The sequence below is a fragment of the Rosa rugosa genome, chromosome 2 (genome assembly GCF_958449725.1).
Source record: "Rosa rugosa chromosome 2, drRosRugo1.1, whole genome shotgun sequence".
Classification (NCBI taxonomy): Eukaryota; Viridiplantae; Streptophyta; class Magnoliopsida; order Rosales; family Rosaceae; genus Rosa; species Rosa rugosa.
Genome location: NC_084821.1, coordinates 65,029,833 through 65,056,264, shown reverse-complemented (window position 1 = coordinate 65,056,264; position 26,432 = coordinate 65,029,833). Strand labels below are relative to the sequence as shown.

General features: G+C 39.8%; 1 protein-coding gene, 1 long non-coding RNA gene and 1 pseudogene across 3 annotated transcripts; 1 reads left to right on the top strand and 2 right to left on the bottom strand.

Annotated features, from left to right (window-relative positions):
- Positions 1-301: 301 nt before the first annotated feature.
- Positions 302-6,081, bottom strand: LOC133729357 (ABC transporter B family member 9-like). 2 transcript variants are annotated; one of them, XM_062156870.1, is made up of 12 exons: positions 5,819-6,081; positions 5,044-5,098; positions 4,742-4,917; positions 4,407-4,628; positions 4,075-4,313; positions 3,454-3,979; positions 3,107-3,380; positions 2,357-3,017; positions 2,052-2,280; positions 1,708-1,974; positions 1,355-1,618; positions 302-1,275 (listed from the first exon to the last, which is right to left on the bottom strand). In XM_062156870.1, exons 1-12 carry the CDS (start codon positions 6,059-6,061, stop codon positions 631-633), a joined length of 3,801 nt encoding a protein of 1,266 aa, XP_062012854.1. In that variant the 5' UTR covers positions 6,062-6,081; the 3' UTR covers positions 302-630. The 2 variants fall into 2 exon arrangements, with proteins under 2 accessions (XP_062012854.1, XP_062012855.1); XM_062156871.1 differs by having other exon boundaries at positions 1,045-1,193.
- An 8,615-nt stretch (positions 6,082-14,696) lies between these two features.
- On the top strand, positions 14,697-16,958 carry LOC133729359 (uncharacterized). The gene is made up of 2 exons (XR_009856343.1): positions 14,697-15,047; positions 16,665-16,958. It is a non-coding gene; the product is annotated as an uncharacterized LOC133729359 (long non-coding RNA).
- A 791-nt stretch (positions 16,959-17,749) lies between these two features.
- Positions 17,750-18,888, bottom strand: LOC133729358 (oxoglutarate-dependent flavonoid 7-O-demethylase 1-like; annotated as a pseudogene).
- Positions 18,889-26,432: the final 7,544 nt, after the last annotated feature.

Here is a 26,432-nt window from a genome sequence, read left to right as displayed (position 1 = left end):
AGCCTGAAAATGGCCGGTGGCTTACATGATCCTACTTCCGATGAAGCGTAGATTTAATGTTTGATATACGCTTTACTTCTGTCTGTAGACCTAGATAGTAAATAGACCTGTAAAGTCTCTGTAGACCTGCTACATGATTCGGTGTTGGTTGCAGCTTGGCATTATGGCATATAATGTGTACATTAGTTTCAGTAAACCCGATAAGCCATTAGTACGTATCTTATTAAAATCCTCATACTAAAAAAGTACTAAAACTTTTTCTGATAAAAATGCTCTCTATCTACAGAATGAGGCGAGAAAATAAGAACTTGGAAATATTGCAGAACCTACCATTTGGTGGAAGCTTGTCATTATTGGAAACATATATGAACGACTTAGACTGCTTTTTCTGTCTGTTTTTATATACATAATCCTACTCAGATAGGCCTTTAGTGACAACCACAACATAAATTTATACTACAAAATATCTAAACCTGTATCTAGCAGTACCCAATTATGTGCCAAAACTACTAAAAGATAATTAACCAAGCAAAACCTGAAGCACCTGTAATCAGTCTGAAATCATAAGACCACCGCCTCTGTGTCATTAATCTTCGGCAATACAGTTATTACTCTTCTAATTATTTCTCATCATGCTGCACTAGCATGAAGTGCCACCAAAGATGCATAAGCCCCATCAGTGATCTTCATCAGAAAATCATGGCTTCCCTTCTCAGCAATCACACCATTCTTCACCACAGCGATTATATCTGCTCCTTTGATTGTGGTGAGGCGGTGAGCAACAACAACAGTTGTCCTATTCACCATAACTCTGTCCAAAGCATCTTGTACTATACGTTCTGATTCTGCGTCTAGTGCACTGGTAGCTTCGTCAAGCAAAAGGATTTTTGGGTCCTTTAGTATAGCCCTTGCAATGGCTATTCTTTGCTTTTGTCCGCCTGATAACTGAACACCTCGTTCCCCCACTGAGGTGTCATATCCTTGAGGCAATGAAGATATGAAATTGTGCGCATTTGATGCAGTTGTTGCCGCTATGATCTCTTCTTCTGTTGCATCTCCCTGCTTGCCATAGGCAATGTTGGTACGAATTGACTCATTAAAGAGAATAGGTTCTTGACCAACCAAACCAATCTGTTGCCTCAACCAGTTTAGCTTGAACTTGTGGATTTCCACTCCATCTAACAGTACGCGACCTGTATCGGGGTCATAGAAACGCTCTATAAGGCCTATTACTGTCGATTTCCCACTGCCACTCTCTCCAACCAAAGCAACAGTCTGTATAAAGTATATTAAGTTGAGATCTAAACAACTTAAATATTTAGACATAAACTGAGTGGTGGTGGTTTGTACTAACCTTTCCAGAAGGGATTTTCAAACAAATGTCCCTGAATATCTGCACATCTGGTCTTGTGGGGTATTTGAAGCTGACATGGTCAAGATCAATTTCTCCAGTAATGCTCGGTAGTGTTATGCCATCATCGCTGCTTGAATCGATCTTAGGCTTGCTATCAAGAATTTGAAATATTGAAGCTGCTGAGTCCTTGGCTTTATTGGAGTCAGGAGCCATGCCAGTAGATTGTGAAACCCCCACCGCTGAAATAGTTAGAGCAAAGAACACCTACAGATAATGATTTGCTAGAATTAGAGCAAGGCACACACTTGGATGGAGGTAAGAGTAAGGAAGAGAGGAAGCAGCTGAAAGCTTACCCTGAATACTTGTTCAAATGTGGCTTGCCCATTTTTCACAAGATGAGCTCCAACATAGAAAATTAATGCATTTGTGAAGAACATTACTACAAACGAAGCGCCAAAACCTGTACCACTTACTACTCCCAGTCGTACTCCTTGTTTCATTGGACCTTCACATTTCTTCTCATACGTATCCATCACCTTCTTTTCAGAACAAAATGATGCAACAGTTCGAATGCTACCAATTGCATCATTTGCCACTTGACTTGCTTCTTCATACATAACCTGCATTCAATATTCAAATCATTAGTTGTTTGTTCAGTTTGCAAAATAATTGACTCATTGGGGAAGATTAGACTGACCTTGGCATCGGCACTAAACCCTTTAAGAAATTTTGTTTGGAGTATTCCTTGCCCAATCAACAATGGCGACACAGCTATAATTATAAGCGCTAGTCTCCAGTTAGCTACGAAACCTATAATCAGTCCTGCTATGATTGTTGCTATGTTCTGAGCAATCAAGGCTAATGCGTCACCAACAAGAGCCTTCACAGTTGAAGCATCAGAAGACAACCTTGCACCAATAGCACCACTACAAGTACAAAAGATTAATTAAATATCTTTAAGAATTTAAAGCTTATAAAAGTTACTGTCTATTTTTATCACACCTTGAATTTGCAGGATCATCAAACCAACTAATTTGCTGGTGTACAACTTTTTGGAATGTCAAGGCACGAATTCGCTCAATCAGCTTCCCACCTGCAATTCCAAAGAAGAAATTTTGCCCTGGAATAACAAACAACCCAAAGAAACCTATACCAACATACACTCCTGCCCAAACTTTGGAGTCTTTTCGCAGCTCATTATGCGGTTCATAGAACATCTTGATGGCTTTTGAGAGTAGTAAGCCGAAGACAGGAAAAATCACTCCATGACCTGCTGCAGCAATAGATCCAAGCAGCAAAACTGGAAGCTCAGGTTTATTCAAATAGGCCAGCCTTTTGATGGAAACTTTTTTGCGTTGCTCCGGATCAACCTTCGTTTTCACACGGTTCTCCTCATCTTCTTCTTCTACTTGTACTTCACAATTAACTGGAGCAGGAACACCAAAGCTAGTAATAGTGAATGAGCGCCGACTACCTGATGAACCTTTGCTTAAAGATCTCACTGCTGAAAGTCTCTGGCTCCCAGATCTACTCATTGTCCTATCTATATCCAAACCATTATCTGGATCAGAGGGCTCTGCAACTTTTTCTTTAGCTCTTTCTTGCAGGCGGATTAGTTGGCTGTAAGCTCCTTCTGGGTTTTGGGTCAAGTCATCATGAGTTCCTACAATACAAAACGATGATCATGTTACTTGAGGAACAAGTTTATTGTACGAATGAGAGTGATGGTGTACCTTATGGAAATGCTCTTACCTATTTCAACAATTTTCCCTTTATGCACCACAGCTATTGCATCAGCATTCCTAATCGTTGTTAAGCGATGTGCAACAACTATAGTCGTTCTATTTGACATCAATCTCACCAGTGCATCTTGAACAATTCGCTCCGACTCAGCATCCAAGGCGCTTGTTGCTTCGTCCAGAAGTAGAATTCTAGGGTTCTTTAAAATGGCTCTTGCAATTGCAATTCTTTGCTTTTGTCCACCCGATAGCGATGTTCCATGCTCACCTACCATTGTGTCGAGCCCCTGACAACAAAACACGCTCTTCTCTGAAACACAAATCCTCACCTGAACAAAATGTAAAAACAGTTAGGCTTACCTGAGGCAACTTGTCAATAAACTTTGCTGCATTTGCGAGCTCAATTGCTCTTCTAATCTCTTCTTGAGTTGCATTTTCCTTCCCATATGCTATGTTCTCCCTTATTGTTGTAGTAAAAAGATTCGGCTCTTGACTTACAAGCCCAATCTTCTCCCTTATCGATCTAAGATGCAACTTCTTCAAATCGACACCATCTATAAGTACTTCACCAGCTTCTGGATCATAAAACCTCTCTACCAAGCCTATCACTGTTGACTTCCCACTTCCACTCTGCCCAACCAAAGCAGTCGTTGTGCCACTCGGAACATGCAACGAGAATCCCGCAAAAATCTGCACGTCCGGCCTGGCAGGGTACCTGAAATAGACGTCTTTGAGCTCCACCTCTCCTTTAATATCGTCCAATACAACTCCAGAGGTATCATAAGGATCAATCTTCGGCGTTCGTTTGATGGTCTCGAGCATTTTGTATGCAGCAGCTGTCCCTGCTGCAAATGCATTCAAAGACGGTGATGTCTGCCCCAGGCACCTAGTACAACAAAAGAAGTAAGCATTAGCATGGTTCTATAAAAACCACATAAAATTAACCCCAAAATGTAAAATCTGACAATACTAGAAACTTACATTCCACCCGTCATTATTGCAAATATAACATTGATGACTTGGCCTCCGTTATATCCTTTTTCGATGATCATTTTGGATCCATACCATATGGCAAGTCCATAAGTGCCAAAGACAATAAGTATGAACGTACCAAGTCCAACTCCTGTGGCAAGTCCTTGTTGAACTGTACTATTGTAGGCAACCTTTAGCTTCTTGTTATATTTTTCTATCGCTTGCTTCTCTCCGGTAAAAGATGCAACCTGGAATGCACAAAAAATATTAATGTAGTTAGTTATGGACTTTGATAGTCAGGATCGATAAAGATACTTTATATCAATGCCGAGCTAGCTTACTGTTCGAATGGCTCCAACTGTTTGTTCTACTATACTGCCAGCTTCCGCATAAGCACGCTGTCCACGTGTTGACATTTTGGAAACAATAATGGCCATGACTCCACCAGCAAAGACAATAGCGGGAATACATGACAGTAATACCAGGGTGAGAAGCCATCCTTTGACCAAAGCAATTACAAAACCGCCTACAAAAGTTGAAAGGAGTTGAATGAACTTCCCCACCTGTATCACAATCCCACAAAATATGATCAACAAGAACCGCAGCCATTGCAATGGTGTATCATGCTATTAATGACATTGATCTAACTTGTGAAGTAATTTAAGCAATTAACTACCTTTTCTCCCATGGCATCTTGAATGAGAATTGTGTCCCCTGACATTCTGCCAATGATCTCTCCAGTGTTAGTTTCGGTGTCAAAATATCCAATGTCCTGTCTTAAAATTGCTTTCAAGTACAAGCTTCGAATTCGAGTGGCCTGTCTTTCCCCAGTTACCATCCAACATGATACCTCTGCGTATACATAGCAACCATTGCTTCATTAAGCAATCAACTGATATATGACTTGTTTCAGACTTGCTTCAATTCAGCGGGATCAAAAATCAACCGTATGGTTAGATTATAAAAGTAAACACTTACGTAGAAATGCAGCAATGCCAGTACCAATGCCCAAGTACACAAATTTTAGAGACACCTGAGACAAAGTACGGAGGAGAAGTTAGTTGATTAGACAAAACACAATGCAATATCATCCATATACATAGTTACTCAATGGGCTTGCCCCAATTTCTTTTGCCTGGAATGGAGCTATTCAATACAATAAAGAAAACAAATCAGTAAAGAACCTAGCTAGCTAAGTATTGAACCAGTAGTTTCATATGACAAGATTTTTTTTTTTCTTGTTCAAAAGCTGGAAAACAAATTAAAAAGGTAACTAGTATCATTATTCACATGTATGGTCATAATGATCGTTTGAGGGCTCATAACTGAAGGATTTTGTTCTTTGTTTTTTGAAAATTGACTCGTAATTGAAGACTGATCGAACCGGTTGTTTCATTTGACAAGATTTTTTTTTTTTTTTGGTTCAAAATCTGGAAAACAAAAAACGAAACTAATATCAATATTCAAATGTATGGTCTCATAACTGAAGGATTTTCTTTTTATTTTTTTGAAAATTGACTCGTAATTGAAGATCGAAACCTAGATTTTTCTCCAAAAATAAACACATTAATGCCAATATTGGGTTGTCGAAAGAAAGCCAAAAAGATTTGCACTACCAAAGAAGATTAGTTGCCTACTTGATGAATTTTTTTTTCTTCCATAAAACCTAGCTAAGATTAATATCGGTAATGTAATGTAGGTGCATAGCGAAGAATGGAAGAGCAATATTTGCATATGTATTGCATATATGTACCTTAGAAATCATGGGGACGATATGAGCCCGGTCAGTATGTCCGAAAGTATTGATAAGACTGCCGAAGATGAGCGTCATGAACGGCTGCGACAGCCCGTTTCCGATGGCACAGATACTCCCAACGATCATCAACCCCACGTCATATTGGTCTGCGAACAGAAACAGCTTGTAGAACGGGACCTTCTGCTTGTCTAGATCGTTAACTTTGGCTCTTCCATCTCCATCTCCTCCTCCTCCTTCCATGGCGAGCCGCTTCAGGTCGTGAAAACGCTGATGATGATCCTTAAATATGGTGAAGTAGGTGAATGGGAAGCTAAATATGTAATTGGTCGTGCTGAGTCGTGACGGAAGTAGAGGAAAACTTGGCGTTGATAAGGTTCAACAAGTTGAATCAGAGTCCTCCTTGAGATCAGCTGCTACGTTTATTCTCTTCCACTTCTACTATTTCGGTATTTCGTGTTCTACAAGTACTTGTTTTAGTAACTTCGTAAGATTTTGTTTTAATTTCTTTAAAACAAAACCAAGTGATTTTCTACCTTTTTTGCGCGTGTCAATTACTCTCCTAAATTCCTAATAGAAAACAAATTACTTCTATGGAAAGATCGAGTGCGATATAGAATAAGGTCAACTGATAAATACTCGCTACCTAAGCAAAAGGGAAGATTTTTCTATTTTCTTTCTTTAGGAAATAATCTCTGTGTCATAATAGCTGTGTGTAAGTTCTTGTTTTATATATGTAAAGAATAACCGCCTGCCATAATATATATTAGACTATTAGAAAGGATGTTTAACAATACTCTCATACGGGACCAAACATACACAGATGATCGTTAACCTCAAACTCCATGAAGTCATTTAGCTGTTGACTAATTTCAGGCATCAATAAACCTTTCTGATAAACCTCTCCAATTCTCTTCTCATGTTGCAGTATAGTACACAATTCTGCTAGAAATTCTGATCATGGTGAAAATGATAAGCCCTAATCTAAAGAATAGAGGAAGAAGAAGAACAGAGGAAGTAGACGAAGAAGATTTTCTATACTGGTAATTGTACAATGCGTTGCTCTATGAACTAAGGGGAAGAAGAGAACCCCTTATATATTCCATTATCTGGAAAACATATCTCTCTAACCAACCTGCTTAGCGTCCTAACAACTTTTTAAATACTCTAACAAACTTGCTTATCCTGATGGTATTGTTGACTTGACTGGAGCATTGACGTGGACTGACATTCATTCACTCAATGATAATGAAAACCTCCTGTATCATGTGATTACATAAACGTTATCATGTACAACTAAGAATCAGAATAATTTAGCTCATAGCAGCACCAATTAAGAGGTTACAACCATTTGAATTGATATCATATAAAGGTTGGGACGTTGGGCAAAGAATTAATGATGTATTCTAGAGGTATATTGTATATGTTTGGATTTCTTTACTGTATATCTGTATATATTTAAGGAAAATAGGAAGCTGTTAAATGATAGATGAAATTAAAATTAAACTCGTCAATGCTGCCACAAGAATCAAAAACTAGTGTACACTGAAACAAGTCTTCTTTTTCGTTTTCTAGAGAAACTAAGCATGTTTATCACAATATATTGACTGCATAGAAGAATTTCTAAACTTTTGGTTGCTTAATGCTTGTGTTGGTACTTAAATGATCTTTAAATTCACAGGAAGATTCCCTCACTTGGCTTCCAAGAACAGTTTTTAGAGGTCCAGAAGCAAAGGGTGGCCACCTAATCACACTAAGCTAGTTTTGCAGCAACAGCTTGGTCTCCATATACTTTCAGCTAAGAGGACTATCTACCAAATTGAGAGCGAAATACGTACGTTGAATTAAACCTTAACTAATATTTCAATGTTCAGACCTAATTCACCTGCAATGATTTGTCCATTCTAATTACTGTTCTCACCAGGTGATCTGTAACCATGTTCTTTTTAATGAATTGTATTTGAATCTACTCCAACTATTTGAAATGCTGTACACGCTCTTTGCATTATGCCACAAAGATATCCTTTTCTTACATAATTAACCGAGGCAAAAAGATTTTGCGACTTTGGACCAACATCGCACATTGCAAACCGCAATGATATTATACACGTACGTTTTATACTACAAAAGCAACTTGGAGTGTCGTCATAAACTATTTTGATCATTGTAACTTTTAAAGTATAGTTTTGCACCAATATTATATCATTATTATTTTTTTTTTGAGAATAAGAAACCTTTATTGATAATAATCCAAATTACATCAACGGGAATGACCGGTGGTGGACATGAACTCCCCACTCTCCTCCCTAAAACCTAAACCAGTTACGGGTCTGTCATCATGAATGACCTCCATGAGCCGAAAGGGCCCAACCCCTAACCACCTATACCACCCAAGCTCTCGGGCTACAAGGAATCCCAAGTATCTTGATACCACCTCATGGACAACCGCCAGAAAAACCAACGCCCTCTTCCACACCGTGTCCCACAACCAGACCACGTGCAAGGATCGCTCGTCAGCACACTGACCATAAGATAACACCAAAATTAAACCAATTCGTCCCCAGGAATGACACCACATCCATGGCACCTCAAATTGACCCAACCCTAACTCAACAGAGTAGGGACATGCTAATGACCAAGAAAACCTAACCAAAAACATAACTTTAAGCAAAAACAAAATTAAAATAGAGCTGCCACAATCCTCATCCTTCTCCCCAGGAGCCTCGCCTGCAGACCACCACCACCCCAAGGTTACCCCTTCGAGCTCACCTCACCGGAGAAACCCAAACCACGCAGCAAGCCAGAACACGATGCCTTGCCACCTCGGAGCGAGAGAACTCCAAGAGTCTGCATCTTTCAGCTTAAGAACTCGAGGCCATCACTGCAATCGCCGCCTAGCAACCCACCGCAGAGAAACACCCAGCGCCATACGATCCATGGAGTGCCTCCGCCATGATCCGGCCACTGGTCGCCTGCTCCACCGCTGCGCCGCCGTCGATCGCCCATTGCCCATCATCCACCCCAGCGTTGTCGCCTGAGAAGAGAGACGAGTCATCCACAACCCAGATCGTTTGACAAAAAGCAAGACAGTGAGGCCAGAGACCCCAATAACCCATCCGGCAACACCCACCGCTCGTCGATGCAGCAGGGAACCACAATCGACGCCGGGGCGCCGCCGGATAGGCTGCGACCTTTCCCCTGCGATTTCCAACCCTAGATTTCTTTTAATATTATATCATTATTTAATTTGAAAGGGAATACAATTACACCAATATCTAACTTAACTTGGCAGAGTCTTCAAAGAATCGTTCAAGCCTTTTCAAAATTATTCCTTGTTGCTCACCATTTTTGAGCTAGATTGCTAGAAGTGCTATGTCTAAGACCAAATTCTTCGGGTTTCTTTTAGGCGAGCGTCCTCCTCTTCGTTTTGAGTTAAGATCAGTACTGATGGATCCTTCCATGGTATTTTAGTATGAGCTTTGGAGGGACCTTTCATGGCCAAGAAGGTATCTTAATGGTTGTTTTTGCTTCCTCAGTTTTGTTGCCAAGTGCTGTAATTGAGTACTCGTGGTCATTGAAGTGACTTACCTTGTGCGAGTTCTGATGTACTTATCGCCATATTCGGTTAGGAATGAACTCCTAGTTTCATACCTTGGTGCCTTGATACGGCTTGGATGAAATTGGTCGCATGAATGTTTATGTTTCTCTCATTTTACACAAAGGCAACACTATAGCGAATGCTCCTCGTGTTTATTTTTTGGGGAATTTGATTCTATACCCAAATTGACACACCTCTTTTAGAATAAACCAACCATAAGAGTGGTTTAATATACAACCAAATCAATTAATTTTTTTTATGCAAAATAAAAAAACCTATTAAATAGAATAAATAATAAAACCCAATGTTGTTAAGAATTACTAAAGCTGCCACTATCAAATTCCCCATTCACCTATTAAATAAGATTGATAATAAAATCCAGATTTGTTGCCGATGGAAGTCGATCATGAAACGGCTGCCCATAGACGTCGCCCAAAATTACTCAACCCTTGATTTCAGCAATTGAAAATTCTCCTCTGGGTTGGAGGTTACGTAATCTCCATATTGAAGACTCTAATCTGTACATTCAAAGCCGGTGTCAATATCTCTACAAGCTTGTGATATAAATGGATTGCACAATCAGAGGTTGGTGGGTTGCCTGTGTTCGACAGCATATCCGATTGGTACGGTTGATGAGTATTGTGGTTGCTACCTATTCAAAAGGTGTGTGCGCTCCTGACGAAGAGGTATTTGTTTTGTTATGGTTCTAGGTTTTTGCTATTGAGTAGGTATGATAGACTATACAAGTTCTTGATTGCAGCTTTTTGTTTCATCTTCTTGTTTCTCAATAGATACTACAAGTTAATTTTGATGGCTAAAGAGTACACCCACCTGGAATTTAGGTGCGACCTTCTCAAGTTTGGACGTGTTATTACCGATGAGTTAAGGGCAGATATTACTGAGGTGAAGCTTGATCTGATAGAGTCCACACCGTTCAGGGATTTGTTTAGAGCTTTTTATGAGCGGCAAATAATAGACTCTGCTTGTAGGAAGTCTAATAGTGACATCGTTTCTCTTTTAAAATGCTTTGACAAGGAAAAAAACTCGTTTCAGTTTGGGGAAATTACTGGTACCATATCTGTAGGTGACATTCCAGAACTGTTTGGTTTGAATATTGAAGGTCGTGAGATCAACCTTAACCAGAAGAAGAGAAAAGGGGATTCTGACTTCATTAGAAGACGATTCCCTGGAGTGAAAAGATTGTCCAAGGTGATCCTGGAGCAACTAATCAAAGATGTATCTAAACTGAGGGGGCTTGAGAATGAATGTGATTTTGTTAGGTTGGTTTGTCTCTATTTTTGTGTAACACTATTTTTCTGCAATAGTGGCAATGACCTTAGTTGGTTTATAGTTCCATACATAGAGGACCTAGATTCAATGTCTCTCTATGCCTGGGCACCCGCAGTGAAGAATTACTTTTTTTTTTTTTTGATCAAATAAGAACTTCATTAATAATGAACTGCTTACAACGAGTTTTTGGCGACATCTCTGACTCAGAAATGGCCACTAGACTTCCCACTGGAAACCTATATACTGACTCTAAACTTGCACTACAACTGTATGACAAAGACAACAAGCGCAGGAGCAGTAAATCCTTGACATCTCACCTCTCGTCCAGCCAGTAAGAACTCTAAAACTAGACAACTCACTTGTGTCGACACTAACTCACCAACCAGAATCCTCCTGACCAACTTTTGATCGACCAAGCCAACACTCGTTGTGACCTAAACTCGACCAAAAGGATTGTCGGACATTCAAACCTGGGACTAAAACACCAACACCATCACCTCCCTATTGTCAACACCATCCATCCACCACTGCTCCAAAACGCCAACTCCTCCAACCCAATCCCAGACAGGAATGACCCACTAGAAGGCCAAGGATGATTGTCTATGCCAGACTTTTCGCCACCGCTGCTGACCCAACTCCAGAACAGGAACGACCCCCAAGACTGCGAAAAGAAAATTGTCTCTGCCACACCTTTAGTAGCGACATATTACCAACAATAAAATAAAACCAAACCCTAAACTAACAAACAAACCAAAAAACAAACCCTAAATTAAAACTGGAACAAAAAACTAGAGAGCCCAGTCCTGGCCCAAAAAGATGGACCAAACCCGAGCTTTGACGCAGGAGAGAGGACGACCCCAAAAAGCCTGCCATGCCTCGCATCCCCGCCCCAACCTCCGTCGCCAGATCACCGCACCACACTGCATTCGCAGGACCGCCGACTTGAACCCACTGCCTTTCCAGACGAACCATGAATAATCACCGCCCCAAGCAGACGAACCCAATCCCAGGCCGGATCCAAGGGTTCCAACCCAGAACGGATTGATCTGATTGGCAGAAAGCTGTACCTCCAAGCCATGCCACCACCGACCAACCTCCGAACGGTACGACAACATGCCACCACAAGCATGTCACCGTCAGACCTCCGATCCCCCAACACGGAACTAGTCCGCCGCTGAAACCATCGAATGGTGAATCCAAGCCTGAGAACTACTGTGATCTCCTCCTTCCCCATTGCAGCAATTGCTACCTCGACCCACACTCAGTCAACTAAAGCCCGTCCGACGACGGCGCCAGGGCTCGCCGCCGGACAGGGATGGAACACGAGAGAGAGAGAGAGTTTTTAGGGTTAGGTCTAGAATCAATCCTAAACTCAGTGAAGAATTACTTGGACAACTCCCTTTGTTGATAGATATATGACGTATACCACAATTAATGCTCTACCCCTATGACAACATAATGTGCAGCATGGTGAAATCTCAAAACGCTTGGCATTTTTGAAAGATAAGGGTAAATCAATTATTAAGAGCAAGATGATATGGAAACATGTGAAAAGAGAAGGGCAAGTGAGTCTATTTACGTTCAATGTATCAAACAAAGACAGAGACTTGCTTACCTGGTTGGGAAGGAATAATGTTCATCATTTCCCTATTATTTCAAGCAAGGAATGTCCTAAACAAGATCCTTCCATGTAATTATCTTGTTCCTTACTATCAGCACTCCTAATATGTGTGTGTATGAGCTTATTCATTTGTTTTCTAATGTACAGTGTGGACAGCGGGATTGCTGTGACATACATTATCAAGCGATTATCGATCGGAAGGTCTTGAATTAGAGTCTACCTTTAAAAAAGGTGTCATGACTCAGCAGAGAGCACATGTTTTTGGAAGGTTCTTAAGTGACAACAATGACAGTTAGGCTCATCTTTGTGAAAGGAGTTTGGGAGGGACAGAAATGCCATTTGGAAGGCCTTTCATCAGTTTTTATGTCTTTTCTGGAATGTTAAAGATTGTGGATGCTTAAAGTGATCTTATATGTATTTTTTGCAATGTTTGAGAATTTGTATGATTAAAGTGTGTTTCTTAAAACACGATGGATCGTGTGGAAATCATTTTATTTCTGAATAAATTTTTTTTTATGCACAATTAAACAAGGTTAATGGGGTGAATAGGGTTGTCTTTACGTTGGAGGCAATATTATGGGAAAGTCTGGTAGTTTGTGATTTTTCCTGGGCATAAGGGGGGAGGGTCGTGAAGTAGTTTCATATAGTATAGGTAGCAGAATGCATTTCCTGAAACCGGAGTTATAGGTGCATAAGGCATTCGCTGGACGATTTACGTACAAATTGTGAACTTTCTGGATAATAGGTACCTAAATTAGTTGCGTATATTAAAACCCACTAGATGTTAAACACCTGAATGGTAGGCAAATTTATTCAATATTACCTAGGGTTTATGCTACCAAAGTTAGTCAATATATGTAGCACCTGAATAGTAGACAAAATTATGCAATTTTACCCACGGTTTATTGTACCTAAGTTATTCCCTGATTGATAGACACAAAATGTAAACTCATAAATGATAGGTATCTAAATCACTTGCGAATGTGAAAACTCATACGATATTTGACACCTGCACGATAGGAAAAAGTACACAATTCTACCTATGGTTCATCTAGAGATACCCAAAGTAGCAAGTGAACGAATTGTGTATTGAGTGGTGACGTGTGAGAGTATTTCATAAAACTTAACTAATGGAATACAACAACACAACTAAAACACATAACTTCCATAGTAATAGCTGAAATTTCATACGAGACAAAAGACAAAAGGATGTTTAATCACTACATGATAGGAATACCTCCACAAAAGGATGTTTAATCAGATTGAGAAATCTACGAAATCTAATAGGAATATCTACACAACCACATCTACTTTAAAATAGCAAATATAAATATCAAATCTGAAAGGGAGAGATATACAATAATTAAGGCAATTAATCTTTTTAAATAAGGAATATCTCCACAAACATATCTCCTAAAATATGGCATCAGTTACATACAATAATTAAGGCAATTAATCACGTTGACATATTTAATAATAGGATTATCTACACAAACATATCTACTAAAAAATGGCAAATATATAGGTCAAATCAGAAAGGAAGAGATATACAATAATTAAGGCAATTAATCATTTTTAAATCAGGAAAAATAAATTGATGGTATTAAATTCTAATTTGTGTTTATAACTGATACCATATTCAAATTAAAAAAAAAAAAAACACCTATATTTGAGGAATATTTTCCTTCTTCGACGAGAAGGGTAAAATAGTCAAACTAAAAAAATGAGAAAAAAACTTAATTATAGACTTAAAACCTATACGGTAGGTTTAATTATATGAATGGGTGTAGATTAAAAGAAAACATAGGATTGGGTTTCTCTTAAAAGGAGCTTCATTTTTTAGGTTTTTTTTTCTAATTTTCTCTTATTTTTTACTCTCCTTTTCTACTTCTTCTCATTTCGGTGGTTATGGTGTTGGAGTATGGTCTTCTTGTGCAACCATGCATGTAACCTTTTTTCTTTTTAGAGGATTTCTAGTCCTATGTCCTCCTCTTCTTTTCGGGTTTAGAAATCTCCACAATGAATAGAGTATGTCTATATAAAACCGGGGGCCATGATTATAACAAAGCCATCAACAATGAAATTAACTTCATGAAATGCACGAGTGAAGCATACTTTCAAACTTGTTACTAAGAAAGAAATTCCTCTACTAATGTACCAATCCTCCAAGAACTATTTCACATGCCTGCAATCCATCAAAAGCTTTGAACCACTCGATGGAAAATCTTGAGAAGGAACTCATCAATCTGAAACTAAAACGAACCGGTTTATATAATTTGTTTTTTATATACAAACCGGTTTATATTTCTGACCGGTCAAGTTTATTGTGAAGCCTCGGTCCAAGTGCAAAGGGCGGGGGTCGGGTCTCACACTTCATTTTCAAACCAAACAAAATACCTCGGATTCGCGAATTAAAGTACTCTACTAGAACAAACAAAACCGGCAAACCCCCAAGTCTCTTTCTTCTCTGTCTGCCTCTGAAATCGTGCTCTTGAAGCAAAACCCACTCATTCTTACTCACACACACTCTCTCTCTCTCTCCCCCTTCTCTTGTTTAAACCCACAACGCCACCTTTACTCACATTTCCCCTCTATCTCTTTGCTCTACCAAACACTAGGGTTTTCCTCATGAATCCTGCAACTCACTCCCAACCACACCTTGGCCATGGCCTGCACTATCTTCTAGTGCAGTCCTATGAACCTTGCTCTGCTCAAAGGAGGTACCTTTTCTGATTTCTCTCACTTGATTTTGTGTTTCTTGACCTGAATGTTTGAGATAGATTCATTGTCCTTGTTTCTTTGCGCTAAGCTCTTCAAGATCTTTGATTAAATGTTTAAATTACTTGTTTGCTGAAGTGGGTGGTGATGCTGTTGTCAATTTGATCTGATTTCATGCAATACACATTTTGGGTTTCTTATATTCAGAGAGATAAAGGTTACATTTTTATATAAGTAGCTCCGTTGATAATGCTGATTTGCAATTGCCCTCTACATGGGCGTTCAATTTAGCTTGGTTGCCCCACTAAAGTTTGTGTCTTTAGAAAATTTTGAAAAAAAATGATGTTATCGGCTTAGTTTGCTAGGATTCTGGAATTACAATTCTAAAGTAAGTGGAGATTTTGGGGATCAAGATGAATTAGATCAGAGGAATAGGAGGAGTCAGAATTTTCACATGGAGAAAATGTAGGGGATGAGATCGTGAAGATGAGGAGAGATGGGAGATGGATTTTGATATGGTATACAGTGCAGATGGCAAGCATATGTGCTAGTGTTCCTTTGTGTCCTAAGATGGAGATGGAGTTGAATGGATATATCTTGCAATTGTATGGATAATGAGAGTTCTTTGGGTCAGTTCAGAGTTCAGGGACAAGGTCCAAGGGATTTTAGTGCATTCTTAAATTTGTTTTTACATTCAATTTCAAATTCTGCAAATCTGGTAGAGTAAGCTTAGGGATTTGGCCGTTGAAATTTGAGACCTTTAAGACATATGTATCCATCAAAGCACATGCACTGTCCCTTGTTGGTGGAGTGGGCTTAAGGGTATGGAAGCACATGCATCTGTACCTTGATGTCAACGTATGACATTTCTATGTCTCAAGTGGCTGGTTATTTTGGCTTTGGTAGATTGGATTTGATGATGTTATGAACTAGTCTATCCGGCCAAAGTAACAATTTGATTTCCTTGCCAAAACTACTTGAACTATATACATGGCAAAGCCTATTTGACATGTATGAATTACAAATTAGGTATTGACATTTTTTATAGCTAGTGCTGAGGTATCTTAGAGCCTGTTGCTTGATGTCATGATGCATTTTCACTATTGGTTGAATCCAAATAACCTTGAATGCAAGAGTGATGCTACCTCCTTTTCTCTTTGTTATTATATGCAGCTGACTTTTATTTGAACATTTGTATTCCAGCATCAATCTATTTAGAATACATACTGAATGAACAATTTTAAAGTAGGCTAAAAGACATTAATCATCCATGTGGCAGGGGCTGATTCACAATGTTAACTTGCGGTCTTAAAAGCTTTAATGTGAATTGTTGCCGATCTCAGTCCAAACCCATAATTGGTTCCAATTTTCATTAAATACCTTCCGAACTTTGCAATTTAGTTTGATTTGAAATTGGATGAACCATAGGTTTTGACAGAGACCGGCAACGGTACTCACCCAAAGGGTATTATTAGTAACTTTTTTGGCAACAGAGGTAATATTGTGAATCACCCCAGAGATGATTTGTGATTTTTAGCCTTTTAATATTATCCATGTTGTTAACTTTTGGAAATTCGTATTTGGTTTTTCTTGCACTTATTCTCTCAGCTCTTTATCAGTTTTAGGTTCACAGACAGTAATGCTGCTGCAAGGAAATGCTCCCTTCCAACATTGTACAGGAAAGATGATTGAATCTCTTTAAGGTACTGTTGGGTTTATGTATTGGAGTTGGAATACATAAGGTTTGAAGTGGGGAATGAAGCCATTGGTCCGTGTAGCATAGTTAGAATTTAGAAATGTAGTAAAATTGACAATTTTTGTAAAAATTGCTATCAATTTGATATTCTTTATGGATAATAGCTTTTGTGCTGCAACTTCAATTTTTGTTGACTCTGTAAGAGCAACTCGTTTAATGCTTGTGTTTCTTAGTAAAAAGGCTCAGTGCTGGATCTAATGTTTTCATTCAGCGTTTGGGAGATATGTATTCGGTAGGGAAGTGGTTCTTACTGCAAAGAAGAAAACACTTGCTCTGCTTCCCTGCCGAAGACTTTCTCAGTTTTGTGTTCGTGTTATTGGACCAACGAGGGTCCAAAGTATTCATCTAGCTTTTGGGTCAAAAAAGTAGCAATTTACATCGACTGCTGCCTAAACTACTTGACTGACTAATGAGGCATTGTGATAGGTTTTGAACCTTGTCTTGATAATGTTCCCAAGTCACTATCTCAATCATTCCAGTGTCTTTTCCTTCACCCTAAATAACCGCATGAAGATTTTGGCAAACAGATGAATGTTGTTGACACTCTTCTTTTTTTGGTCAAAGATGTTCATTAAAAAGCTGGAAAGCAGCCCAAACAAACATCATCAGAAAGCCAAGAGGCTAAACTGAAAATAAACAGGGCTCTCATAGTCAAAGCCACAGAAGCCAAGACAAGAGGAACTACGTACAGACGCAACAAACAATCAAATTAGCCCAAGTGAAAGCAAGACTGAAAGGAAAACAAGAACACAATTAAAAGAGAGACATCAGAAGCTTCGTCGGTCAACCAACGCAGCAGCGTCCTTCAACCAATGTTGTTGACACTTCACCCACCAATCCACCATCTACTATTCTACTTGCTGCTTTTGACAGAATATATAGCCTGAGGTCGACGATCCGGCAAAATTCATAAAAACAACAAGCATTTTATCGTCAAGTATAGTCACAGCACTTGTTTAGAAAATGAATTGAAGCATGAGAAAATTCCATAAACATTTATTTTCCTACCCCATGATGTTGCTCTCTCTTTCAAGGGAAACTAATCAAGGTATAACAGTGGGGCTTTAAAGTAATTGTCTCCAAACTTAACAGTGCTTAATTTTACTTAGGTAAGTAAACTTTAGAGCACATCTAGTCTTTGGGTGCCTTTGCCATTCTCACCATGTTGAATCCTCATGACATCTATGTATGATTTCCCATCGAGTTTGCGTTCATAAAATCCCCTGAAGTAGTCTGCAACACCTATTCTCTTGAACAATGCTGGTATCTCTGGAGTAATGAGGTTCGGAGCAGGACCCATATCTCCCTCCAATTTTGGACTGTAAAATGTGGCTATTGACAGCCTTTCCTTCTCCTGGTTCACTGTTGCCCGATGCTCAATGCTACGGTATATTCCATTCGTCACAATCTGTTAAGACGTGTAGATATACATTATGATAGTTTGTAATCTTGTAGCAGTAACTGTAGCGTACGTATAGTGACTTACCTCCAAAATATCTCCAACGTTGATGACGAAAGCATTGTTTAGGGGCTTAATCGGAATCCACATACCATTTTTCTAACCTGAAGGCCTTCCATTTCATTCACTTGGAGGAGGATGGTCAATCCAACAGCATCTGAGTGAGGGTTAAGGCCAATGACAAGCTCTGGTTGCTTACATGGTGGATAATAGTTCATCCTAAACATCTGAGTCCCTTGGTCAAACAACTCTTTTATATAGTTAGCATCCACTCCCAGTGCTTTTGCCATGAGGTCAAGAATCTTCTTGGCAAGATCTTCTAGTTCCGCAGAGTACACTTCTAAGTTATCTCTACATCAGTGAAATATAGTGCATTAATATTATGTTGTCGGGTCTAGATTAATTAACAATCTAGCTAACAATATAACATATGTCTAGAAAGACAATAGACCTTAGTGGTTGAGGAATATTGGGGAATAAATGTGGCTTCCTCAAATGTTTTGGGAGTGTGATCAAGTAGAATATGTCTGACCAATCAAGTTTCTGGTTCTCAGACACAACAAATGCTTGTCCAAAACCCTCCATAATTTCTGGCTGCTGCCAAAACTGTTTCTTCTCTTCCATTGGCAGACTGAAGAATTCTTGAATCCCTGACTTCACACTCTCCAACAAAGTTTCACCAACTCCATGTGTTAAAACCACGGATTCTTTGCATATCTCTTCCACAGATCAAGCTTCAGTTACAACAAAATCTCCTCCATTAATTGATGCTTCTCCAGCTTGATCTTGCTATTGTCAAGGATCTGTTATAGCTAGTTTAGCATCAGTTACAAAGCTAGGATTGAGCAGCTAGTTAATTATTGTAATTACAATTGAATGTTTTCTGTAAATGTAAACTTGTAAACTGCTATATATTGTAAAGGGTGCAATTGCACAAATCAATGGAAAATCTATTTCTTCATGGTATCAGACTAGGTTTCATGTTCTAACCTGTGTCTATCTCTTCTTTTATTCGTTTCTCTTCCTCAATGGCCCCTTCCTCATCTTCCAACACCCCTGCCCCCACCCAAAACACTTCTCAATTCATTAAACTTCATGAAGCCAATTACTTGGTGTGGCTACGCCAAATCAAACCTTACCTCCGTGGTGCTAATCTCTGGGGCTATGTTGATGGCACCATTCCAGAACCAGCAGTCACCATCACCACTCCGGCAACCACTGATACTCCTGCCAAATCTGTTCCCAATCCGTCCCATGACGACTGGGTTACCGTCGATCAACAAATTGTGAGCATTCTCAATACCTCCCTCACTGAAAATATCGCTCGTCTTACCGTTGGATTCGACACTTCCAAATCCATCTGGGACTGCTTGTCTCGCCATTTTGCTCAGAAATCTGCTGCCAGTGCTACTAGTCTAAAGCTTCAACTATTTGATCTCCAAAAGGGCACCCAAACTGTCGATGCCTATCTCCAACAAGCAAAGTCAATTGCTGACTCTCTCGCCTCTATTAATCAACCAGTTTCTGATGCCGATCTTGTTGTAGCCACTACGTACGCGAAAAGGTTGCCATTGGGAGCCATAGGGTCTGTTACATCCCTTCCGTAGATCAACCGGCTGATCTGCTCACCAAACCGTTGCATAAACATCGCCATTCCTTGTTGTCACACAAACTTGTGCGTCCAGGACTCTCAAGTTTGAGGGGGGATGTTAAAACCACGGATTCTTTGCATATCTCTTCCACAGATCAAGCTTCAGTTACAACAAAATCTCCTCCATTAATTGATGCATCTCCAGCTTGATCTTGCTATTGTCAAGGATCTGTTATAGCTAGAGTTTAGCATCAGTTACAAAGCTAGGATTGAGCAGCTAGTTAATTATTGTAATTACAATTGAATGTTTTCTGTAAATGTAAACTTGTAAACTGCTATATATTGTATAGGGTGCAATTGCACAAATCAATGGAAAATCTATTTCTTCACCATGATTTATCAGCTGCAATAATATCCATGTCTTTGAATTTAAACATGACTATAAAATTTAGTCATAATCACTAGCTTCACTTGATATAAAGGCACGGCAAAGTCCTCAACTCCTCATTGAAATTGGGATCTTTGACCTCGTGGTTCCTCTGCAACGATCATTTTAACAAACACTAGTTGACGAAACTATAGTTAATTAGTTATAATGGTTCCGCATTGAATTACATGCCGAAATGAAAAGCTTGTGAAAATGTTGTTTAAGGGCATTCTCTCTAGTTCGGCTGTATAAGTAATACATTTATACGTACCTGGAAGAAACCCCATTCTCTGCAAGCAAGGTGGAACTCCTGCAACTCTGCTGGCATGGTTTCTTCTGAAAGTAACTTGTTCATGTCGATCACTGGTACTTGAGGTGAAGAAGTGGCCATACCAGAAATGAAGGGAGGATCTTGATCAGGGCGAACATATCGGTGTGGGACTGTAGTTAATGGCTCTTTCGCAAGCTCCTGAACACAAGGCACCGGAAGAGAGCTCCCTAGCTTTGCTAATTCTTCCATTGCTCCAAACTCAGAGAACAAGTTCTTATTGATGATTAATCTCACCGCTTGCGTATATATAAGAACCATGGACTTGAGAGAATGCAATTGACTCCTGTACACTGTACGTACTTGCGTGAATGCAACAAATTTTCAAGTAGTGGACAACTTTAATTTTTTTTTTTTTTTTTTGACAGAGTAAGAGAGATTTCATTTAATCCCAAAGCCAGAACGACACATGCAAATAAACCCTATATGCTTGTACCCTAAATCAGTGGTCAAGCATGTAAGGCCCCGTTTGGTTCGCAGGAATGTCAAAATTGGAAAATGATTTATTTTCCTTTCCAGACGGATATGGAGTGGAATATGTTTTGGTATTTCGATGTGAGTGTTTGGAATATTACTAGAAATTAAATTTTGGAATTAGTTTTTCATTTCTATTGTAGTGTTTGGTAAGTCATAAGAATGAAATATGAAATTATAATTTTCAATAATGCCCTTTTACTAATTAAAGTACATCAATTTATAAGGAATATTGGTGGGGAATATAAATTTTTAGAGGGATAATTAATATAATTTTGCCTTTGACAGTGGGAAATGGAAATAGAATACCACCCCTGACTAAGTAATTCTATTCAGGCTTTATGAGGGAGTCAATTTCCAGTCAAATCTTATTTTTTATTTCCTTTCCAATCTTTAATTACAACCAAACGACACATCTGAATGGAAAATGAAATTAATTCTCATTCCATACCATGATTTCCTGCCATCCAAACGGGGCCTAAGGGAATACGGGTATCATCCACTAGTACAATGATGCTCATTTGAATTTTACGAGCCTACACAACTACCAATCTCAACGTACACTAAGAAAACTATTTCAAATCTCCCTTCGTCAATGCACTCAATTGTGGTACTCCAGGAGATTCACTAACTTGGTGTAAGAAGAAACCATAGCAATATAGACTAACACCCACTAATAAAGCAGACCTAAATTGGGCCAAAACCCACTACTTTCCCCGAACAAACTAGAGAGTTATTGGAATTAAAAAAAAACCTTAAAAAACCCTAAAGCCCTGTGCAGCACAGACAACGCCCAAGAGAGGTCCACTGCCAGAGCCCATCAAGCGGGCTTGGTCCCGGCCCATCACCTGCTGACCCCATGTCGTCCGCCACAAGTCCAGCACCTCCGCCCGACCCTCTCTGCCACGACTCTTGACGCCAAGATCTACGCCGCTACGACCTCCAGCCGCGTCGACCCAAACCACCGCGCCGCCCATGCCGCCGCAGCTCTCGCTGTACGGATCCGAGTCTGAATCACGCTGGTGCAGCGCTTGCCCAACCATCGTCAATTGAGAACCCAGCCGCCGATCTTGCCCAGTACGACCACCCCGCCGGAAAGAGATGCAGCCAGAAACAGAAACCGAAGCCAAAACGCCGTCAGGAACTCGAGCACAACCACCCATGAATCACCGTCGAACTGATCAGACCAAAGACCCGTCCGGCAGCATACCCAAGACGTCGGTGAGGCCGGAGGCCAGAACCGGTAGTGGCGCCGCCGGACGAGCTTGAATGCACAATCAATGAAGAAACTGACTTTAGGGTTTTAGGGTTTCTCGAGAGAGAGACACTTTTTCCTTAATAGTTATGAGTCCTTAATATGTGGACAACTTTAATTTGATTTGGTTAACATCGGATATACCATTCAAAACGATTAGGTAAATAATGGTACTTAATTAGGGTCTCAAAGATTAGTCACTTTCAAATTGCTAGATTTTTGATGAAGATGGTGAAAGGTTGAAGACAAAGAAAAAGCAAAGCAAAGCAAAGAAAATTATGAGAGCTACTTTGATATTTTTCTGATTGTTTTACAAAAGGACCTAATTGCTTACGGTAAAGATGGGGACGACGAGAATTAGGGTCTTAAAGATTTGTCACTTTCAAATGGCTAGATTTTTGATGAAGATGGGGAAAGGTTGAAGACAAAGAAAAAGCAAAGCAAAGCAAAGAGCTACTTTGATATTTTTTTTTATTGTTTTACAAAAAGACCTAATTGCTTACAAGGAAAGATGGGGACGACGAGATTCTTACAGTAAAGGACCATAACTTGACTATTATCTTTGTTGACTTTGACCATCTCTTAACACAAATCATATTAATTTAGACTCTTGTTTTGTACGTTGTATGCTTCTTGTTAACGTACAGTACCGGGGGGCCATTCTAGTTCACAAATCCCAATTGGACTTGGCTTCTCTACTATAATTGTTTTCTGTTATGATATGCTATAATTTACTATTAGACTGCCACATCAGCATCAGCCAATCCAACGGTTAATAATAATGAGTTTACAAAATCACATTGGTGGACTTGAAGCATTATATCGTGTCCTCTTCTTCTTCCTCCCTTCCCTTCCCTTCTCTTCTCTTCTCTCTCCCCTTCTCTATAACTAAAACTGAAACTAACAACTTTCTCGATGAAAAGAGTTGCAACCATCTTTCTTTAAACATGCACAAAATAGCCATTCTTTCTTTAAACATAAAATACCCTCAAATTCATGAAAGATCTCTGTTGGCGTGAGTCATGCCATGTAATTAGGATTGTTAATATTGAGTATTATTAGGATTATTCTGTTGTAATTAGTTTCCTAATAGGGCTTGATGTATCTTGTATATATACTCCGTTCGAAGAAGGTAAATATTACATCTGAAAATTCCAATCTCTTTGTTCCTTTGTTCTATTTGACTTGGTATCAGAGCCGAGATCCATTCGGACTCGGTGTAGGTGTTATTTGGTTTCCGCTGCGAGGGAAAAAAAAATCAATTTGCTCTTGTTCCTTTGTTTCTTTGGTCGCTGGCCCTTTCGTTTGATTACTAATCCCTTTGCTTTATTCTTGGTTACTGGTTCTGTTGCTTCAATCATACCTTTGTTGTACGCTTGGTATTTGGTATTTGGAACACTAATTGATATATATCAATCATCAGTATATCAATCATTCCTTTGGTCTACATTTTGTACTAAAGCATCCCTTTGGTCTACGTTCTTTTTGATTACTGGTCTAAAGCATCCCTTAAGCTACGTTCTGCACATCAAGTCCATTCTACACATCTGCTCTTAGGGACCGACCGCTTCCATCAACAATTGGTTTGTGGTTTCTTAATTTGGATATTTGAAGAAAATGGTGGATCTGACTATTACCGATGGGAATACTAGAGGAAGTGGAGGACATGGTGGTGGTCAAAGAGGCAAAGCGGCAGCCCAATTGGTGCCAGAACCTGACTTCTACGACATTGCAGGGCAAGATCCTTCACAGGGTAATGTTTCCTTGACTAAGGAAACTCGAGGTAAAATTGGTGTTGCTTTACATGTTTCTGACTTTACTGGTAGTGATACATGGATAATTGATTCTGGTGCGTCTGACCATATGACCTATGATAAGTCCTTCTTTATGTCTATGTCATACCCTTCTATATCCCATGTTTCTAATGCGAATGGTGAGTCTTTTCCAGTCATAGGTATTGGGTCTGTTCAGGTTACACCATCCATTGTATTGCATGATGTGCTTTATGTACCCTCATTGTCTCATCATCTTTTGTCTGTATCCCAGTTGGGGTCACAAAATAAATGCTCTGTAACCTTTCATCCAATGTATGTTATTTTTCAGAATCTGTGCACCAGGGTGATCATGGGTAAGGGAGACCTGAGGGGGAGACTGTTTCACTTGGATTCCATGTACGCAAAGCCAACACAAGCACCGGAACAGCCTTTGGCCCTGACATTGAATTCTGACAGATTGAGTGAGCTATGGTTGTGGCAAAGGCGTTTGGGTCATTCATCTTTTGGACATGGCTCGGTCTCTTCTACTTAGTGCTAACATGCCTAAGTATCTTTGGGGAGAGGCCGTATTGTGTGCTTCTCATCTAATCAATCGTCTTCCATCTGTCCCTCTTCAAGGTCGTGTCCCACTTGAGGTCCTATCTAACTATGTTTCTATTCCATCTTCTAATACTCTTCCTGCTCGTGTCTTTGGTTGTATTGCTTATGTTCATCTATATAAGAATCAGAGGTCAAAGTTAATGGATGCTAGTGTAATAACCGGTTTTTCTTTTAACCAAAACAGTTGGTGGCAAACACCTTTGTTAAAAGGAAGGGTGTTCCTTGATTCAAGGCCGGTGTCTTAATCATCATTCATGATTATGCATAATTGAATAATCATTCAATCATACCAGACAACTCTCTCTCACTCTCTCTGTCTCACGTCCGAAAACCATCCAAGAAACAGAGCAATCTTCATCAACTCATCTCTCCCTCCACCGACCACCAATCAAGACCAGACCAGTTCCTATAGTTCCACCTTGTTCTTGCGCAGCTACCAGTGGCAACCTTGCACCGCAACACGGCCGGCAGTGGCGGCGGAGGACACGGTTCCGTTTTGAGCTCGATTTGGTTCTATCTCGATATCTTGAGCTACAGGTCGCCAATTCTCTTGATTCTTGTCTCATTGGATTCGCCTCAACTTTCTGAACAAGCACCAAGAAGGACCAGACCTGGGTAGAACGATTTCACGTTCATCGGAGCTCGACTGGTTTAGATCGACAAACAACCCTTCGATCCGTGTATCTCGAGTTACAGACCACCTCTTTATGTGATTCTTGGCTTAGTGAGTTCTTCTTGAAGTTCTGAACAACTCTCCAGAAGGAATCGAAGCGTTTCGTTGAAGTTTTTACGTCGAAACTCAAGCTCGCCGGATTCTGGAATTTTTCCGACCACCGAAGCTTTCGATCGGTATATCTCGAGCTACAGACCATATTTTTCTGTGATTCTTGAACCAATGAGTTCACCTTGAGTTTCTTAACAACTCTCTAGAAGGGATCGAAGCCTGAAATTGAAGTTTTGACGTCGAAATCAAGCCTTGCCGGATTCTCCAATTTCGCCGGATTCTGGAAATTTTCCGGCCACCTCGACTGTTTTAGGTAATTTCAACCACTTCCGGTCATTTTCAGCTTACATGGTAGTTATGAAAGTTGTTAAGCATGATGAGAGGAAGAGGAGCAGCCCGGCCCCGACACCATTGGCGGTGGTCGGCGGCGGCTCTGCCACTAATTCCGGCGGCCCTTTCCGGCCACCTCCGGGGGTCAAAAATATAGTTTCTGTACATTTTTAGATTCTATATTTCAATACGATCATCTTGATATATTATATGCAATTTTTGGATATCGTATGATTAAGTTATGAATTTTTAAGTTTCGATCGATTTCGATCGTTAGATTTGTGATATGTGAAGTTAGGACCGTCAGATGGACTTGTAGTTTTGATATGATGATCTTATGACTGTCCCAGTGACTTTGTGTGGTCATGGGCGAAGATCCGACCGTTGGATCTTCGTATAAATGCAAAACAGTGATTAGGGAGGCGATTCGTGAGAATCCGTCCGTCGGATTTTCGTATAAAATTTTGAAGATGTTAGTAAGGACGATTCAGGAAGATCCGACCGTTGGATCTTCGTGATGATTTTTGGAGGGTGATCCTAAGGGCGATCCGTGAGGATCCGACCGTTGGATCATCATTTAATTTCGATCCGACCGTTGGATTGTCGTTTGAATATGTTTTTGAGTTATTGGCTAAGTTAAGGTCATGTGTGATTAGGTGATTGACGTC

What these genes read in the sequence shown, in the direction of transcription:
- LOC133729357 (XM_062156870.1), bottom strand. Translation starts at nt 6,061, where the DNA reads ATGGAAGGAGGAGGAGGAGATGGAGATGGAAGAGCCAAAGTTAACGAT. An exon ending in TTATTGACAAGTTGCCTCAG is followed by an intron (nt 3,381 to 3,453) that starts GTAAGCCTAACT and finishes TTTTGTTGTCAG; the next exon opens with GGGCTCGACACAATGGTAGG. An exon ending in GATGATCCTGCAAATTCAAG is followed by an intron (nt 2,281 to 2,356) that starts GTGTGATAAAAA and finishes TTGTACTTGTAG; the next exon opens with TGGTGCTATTGGTGCAAGGT.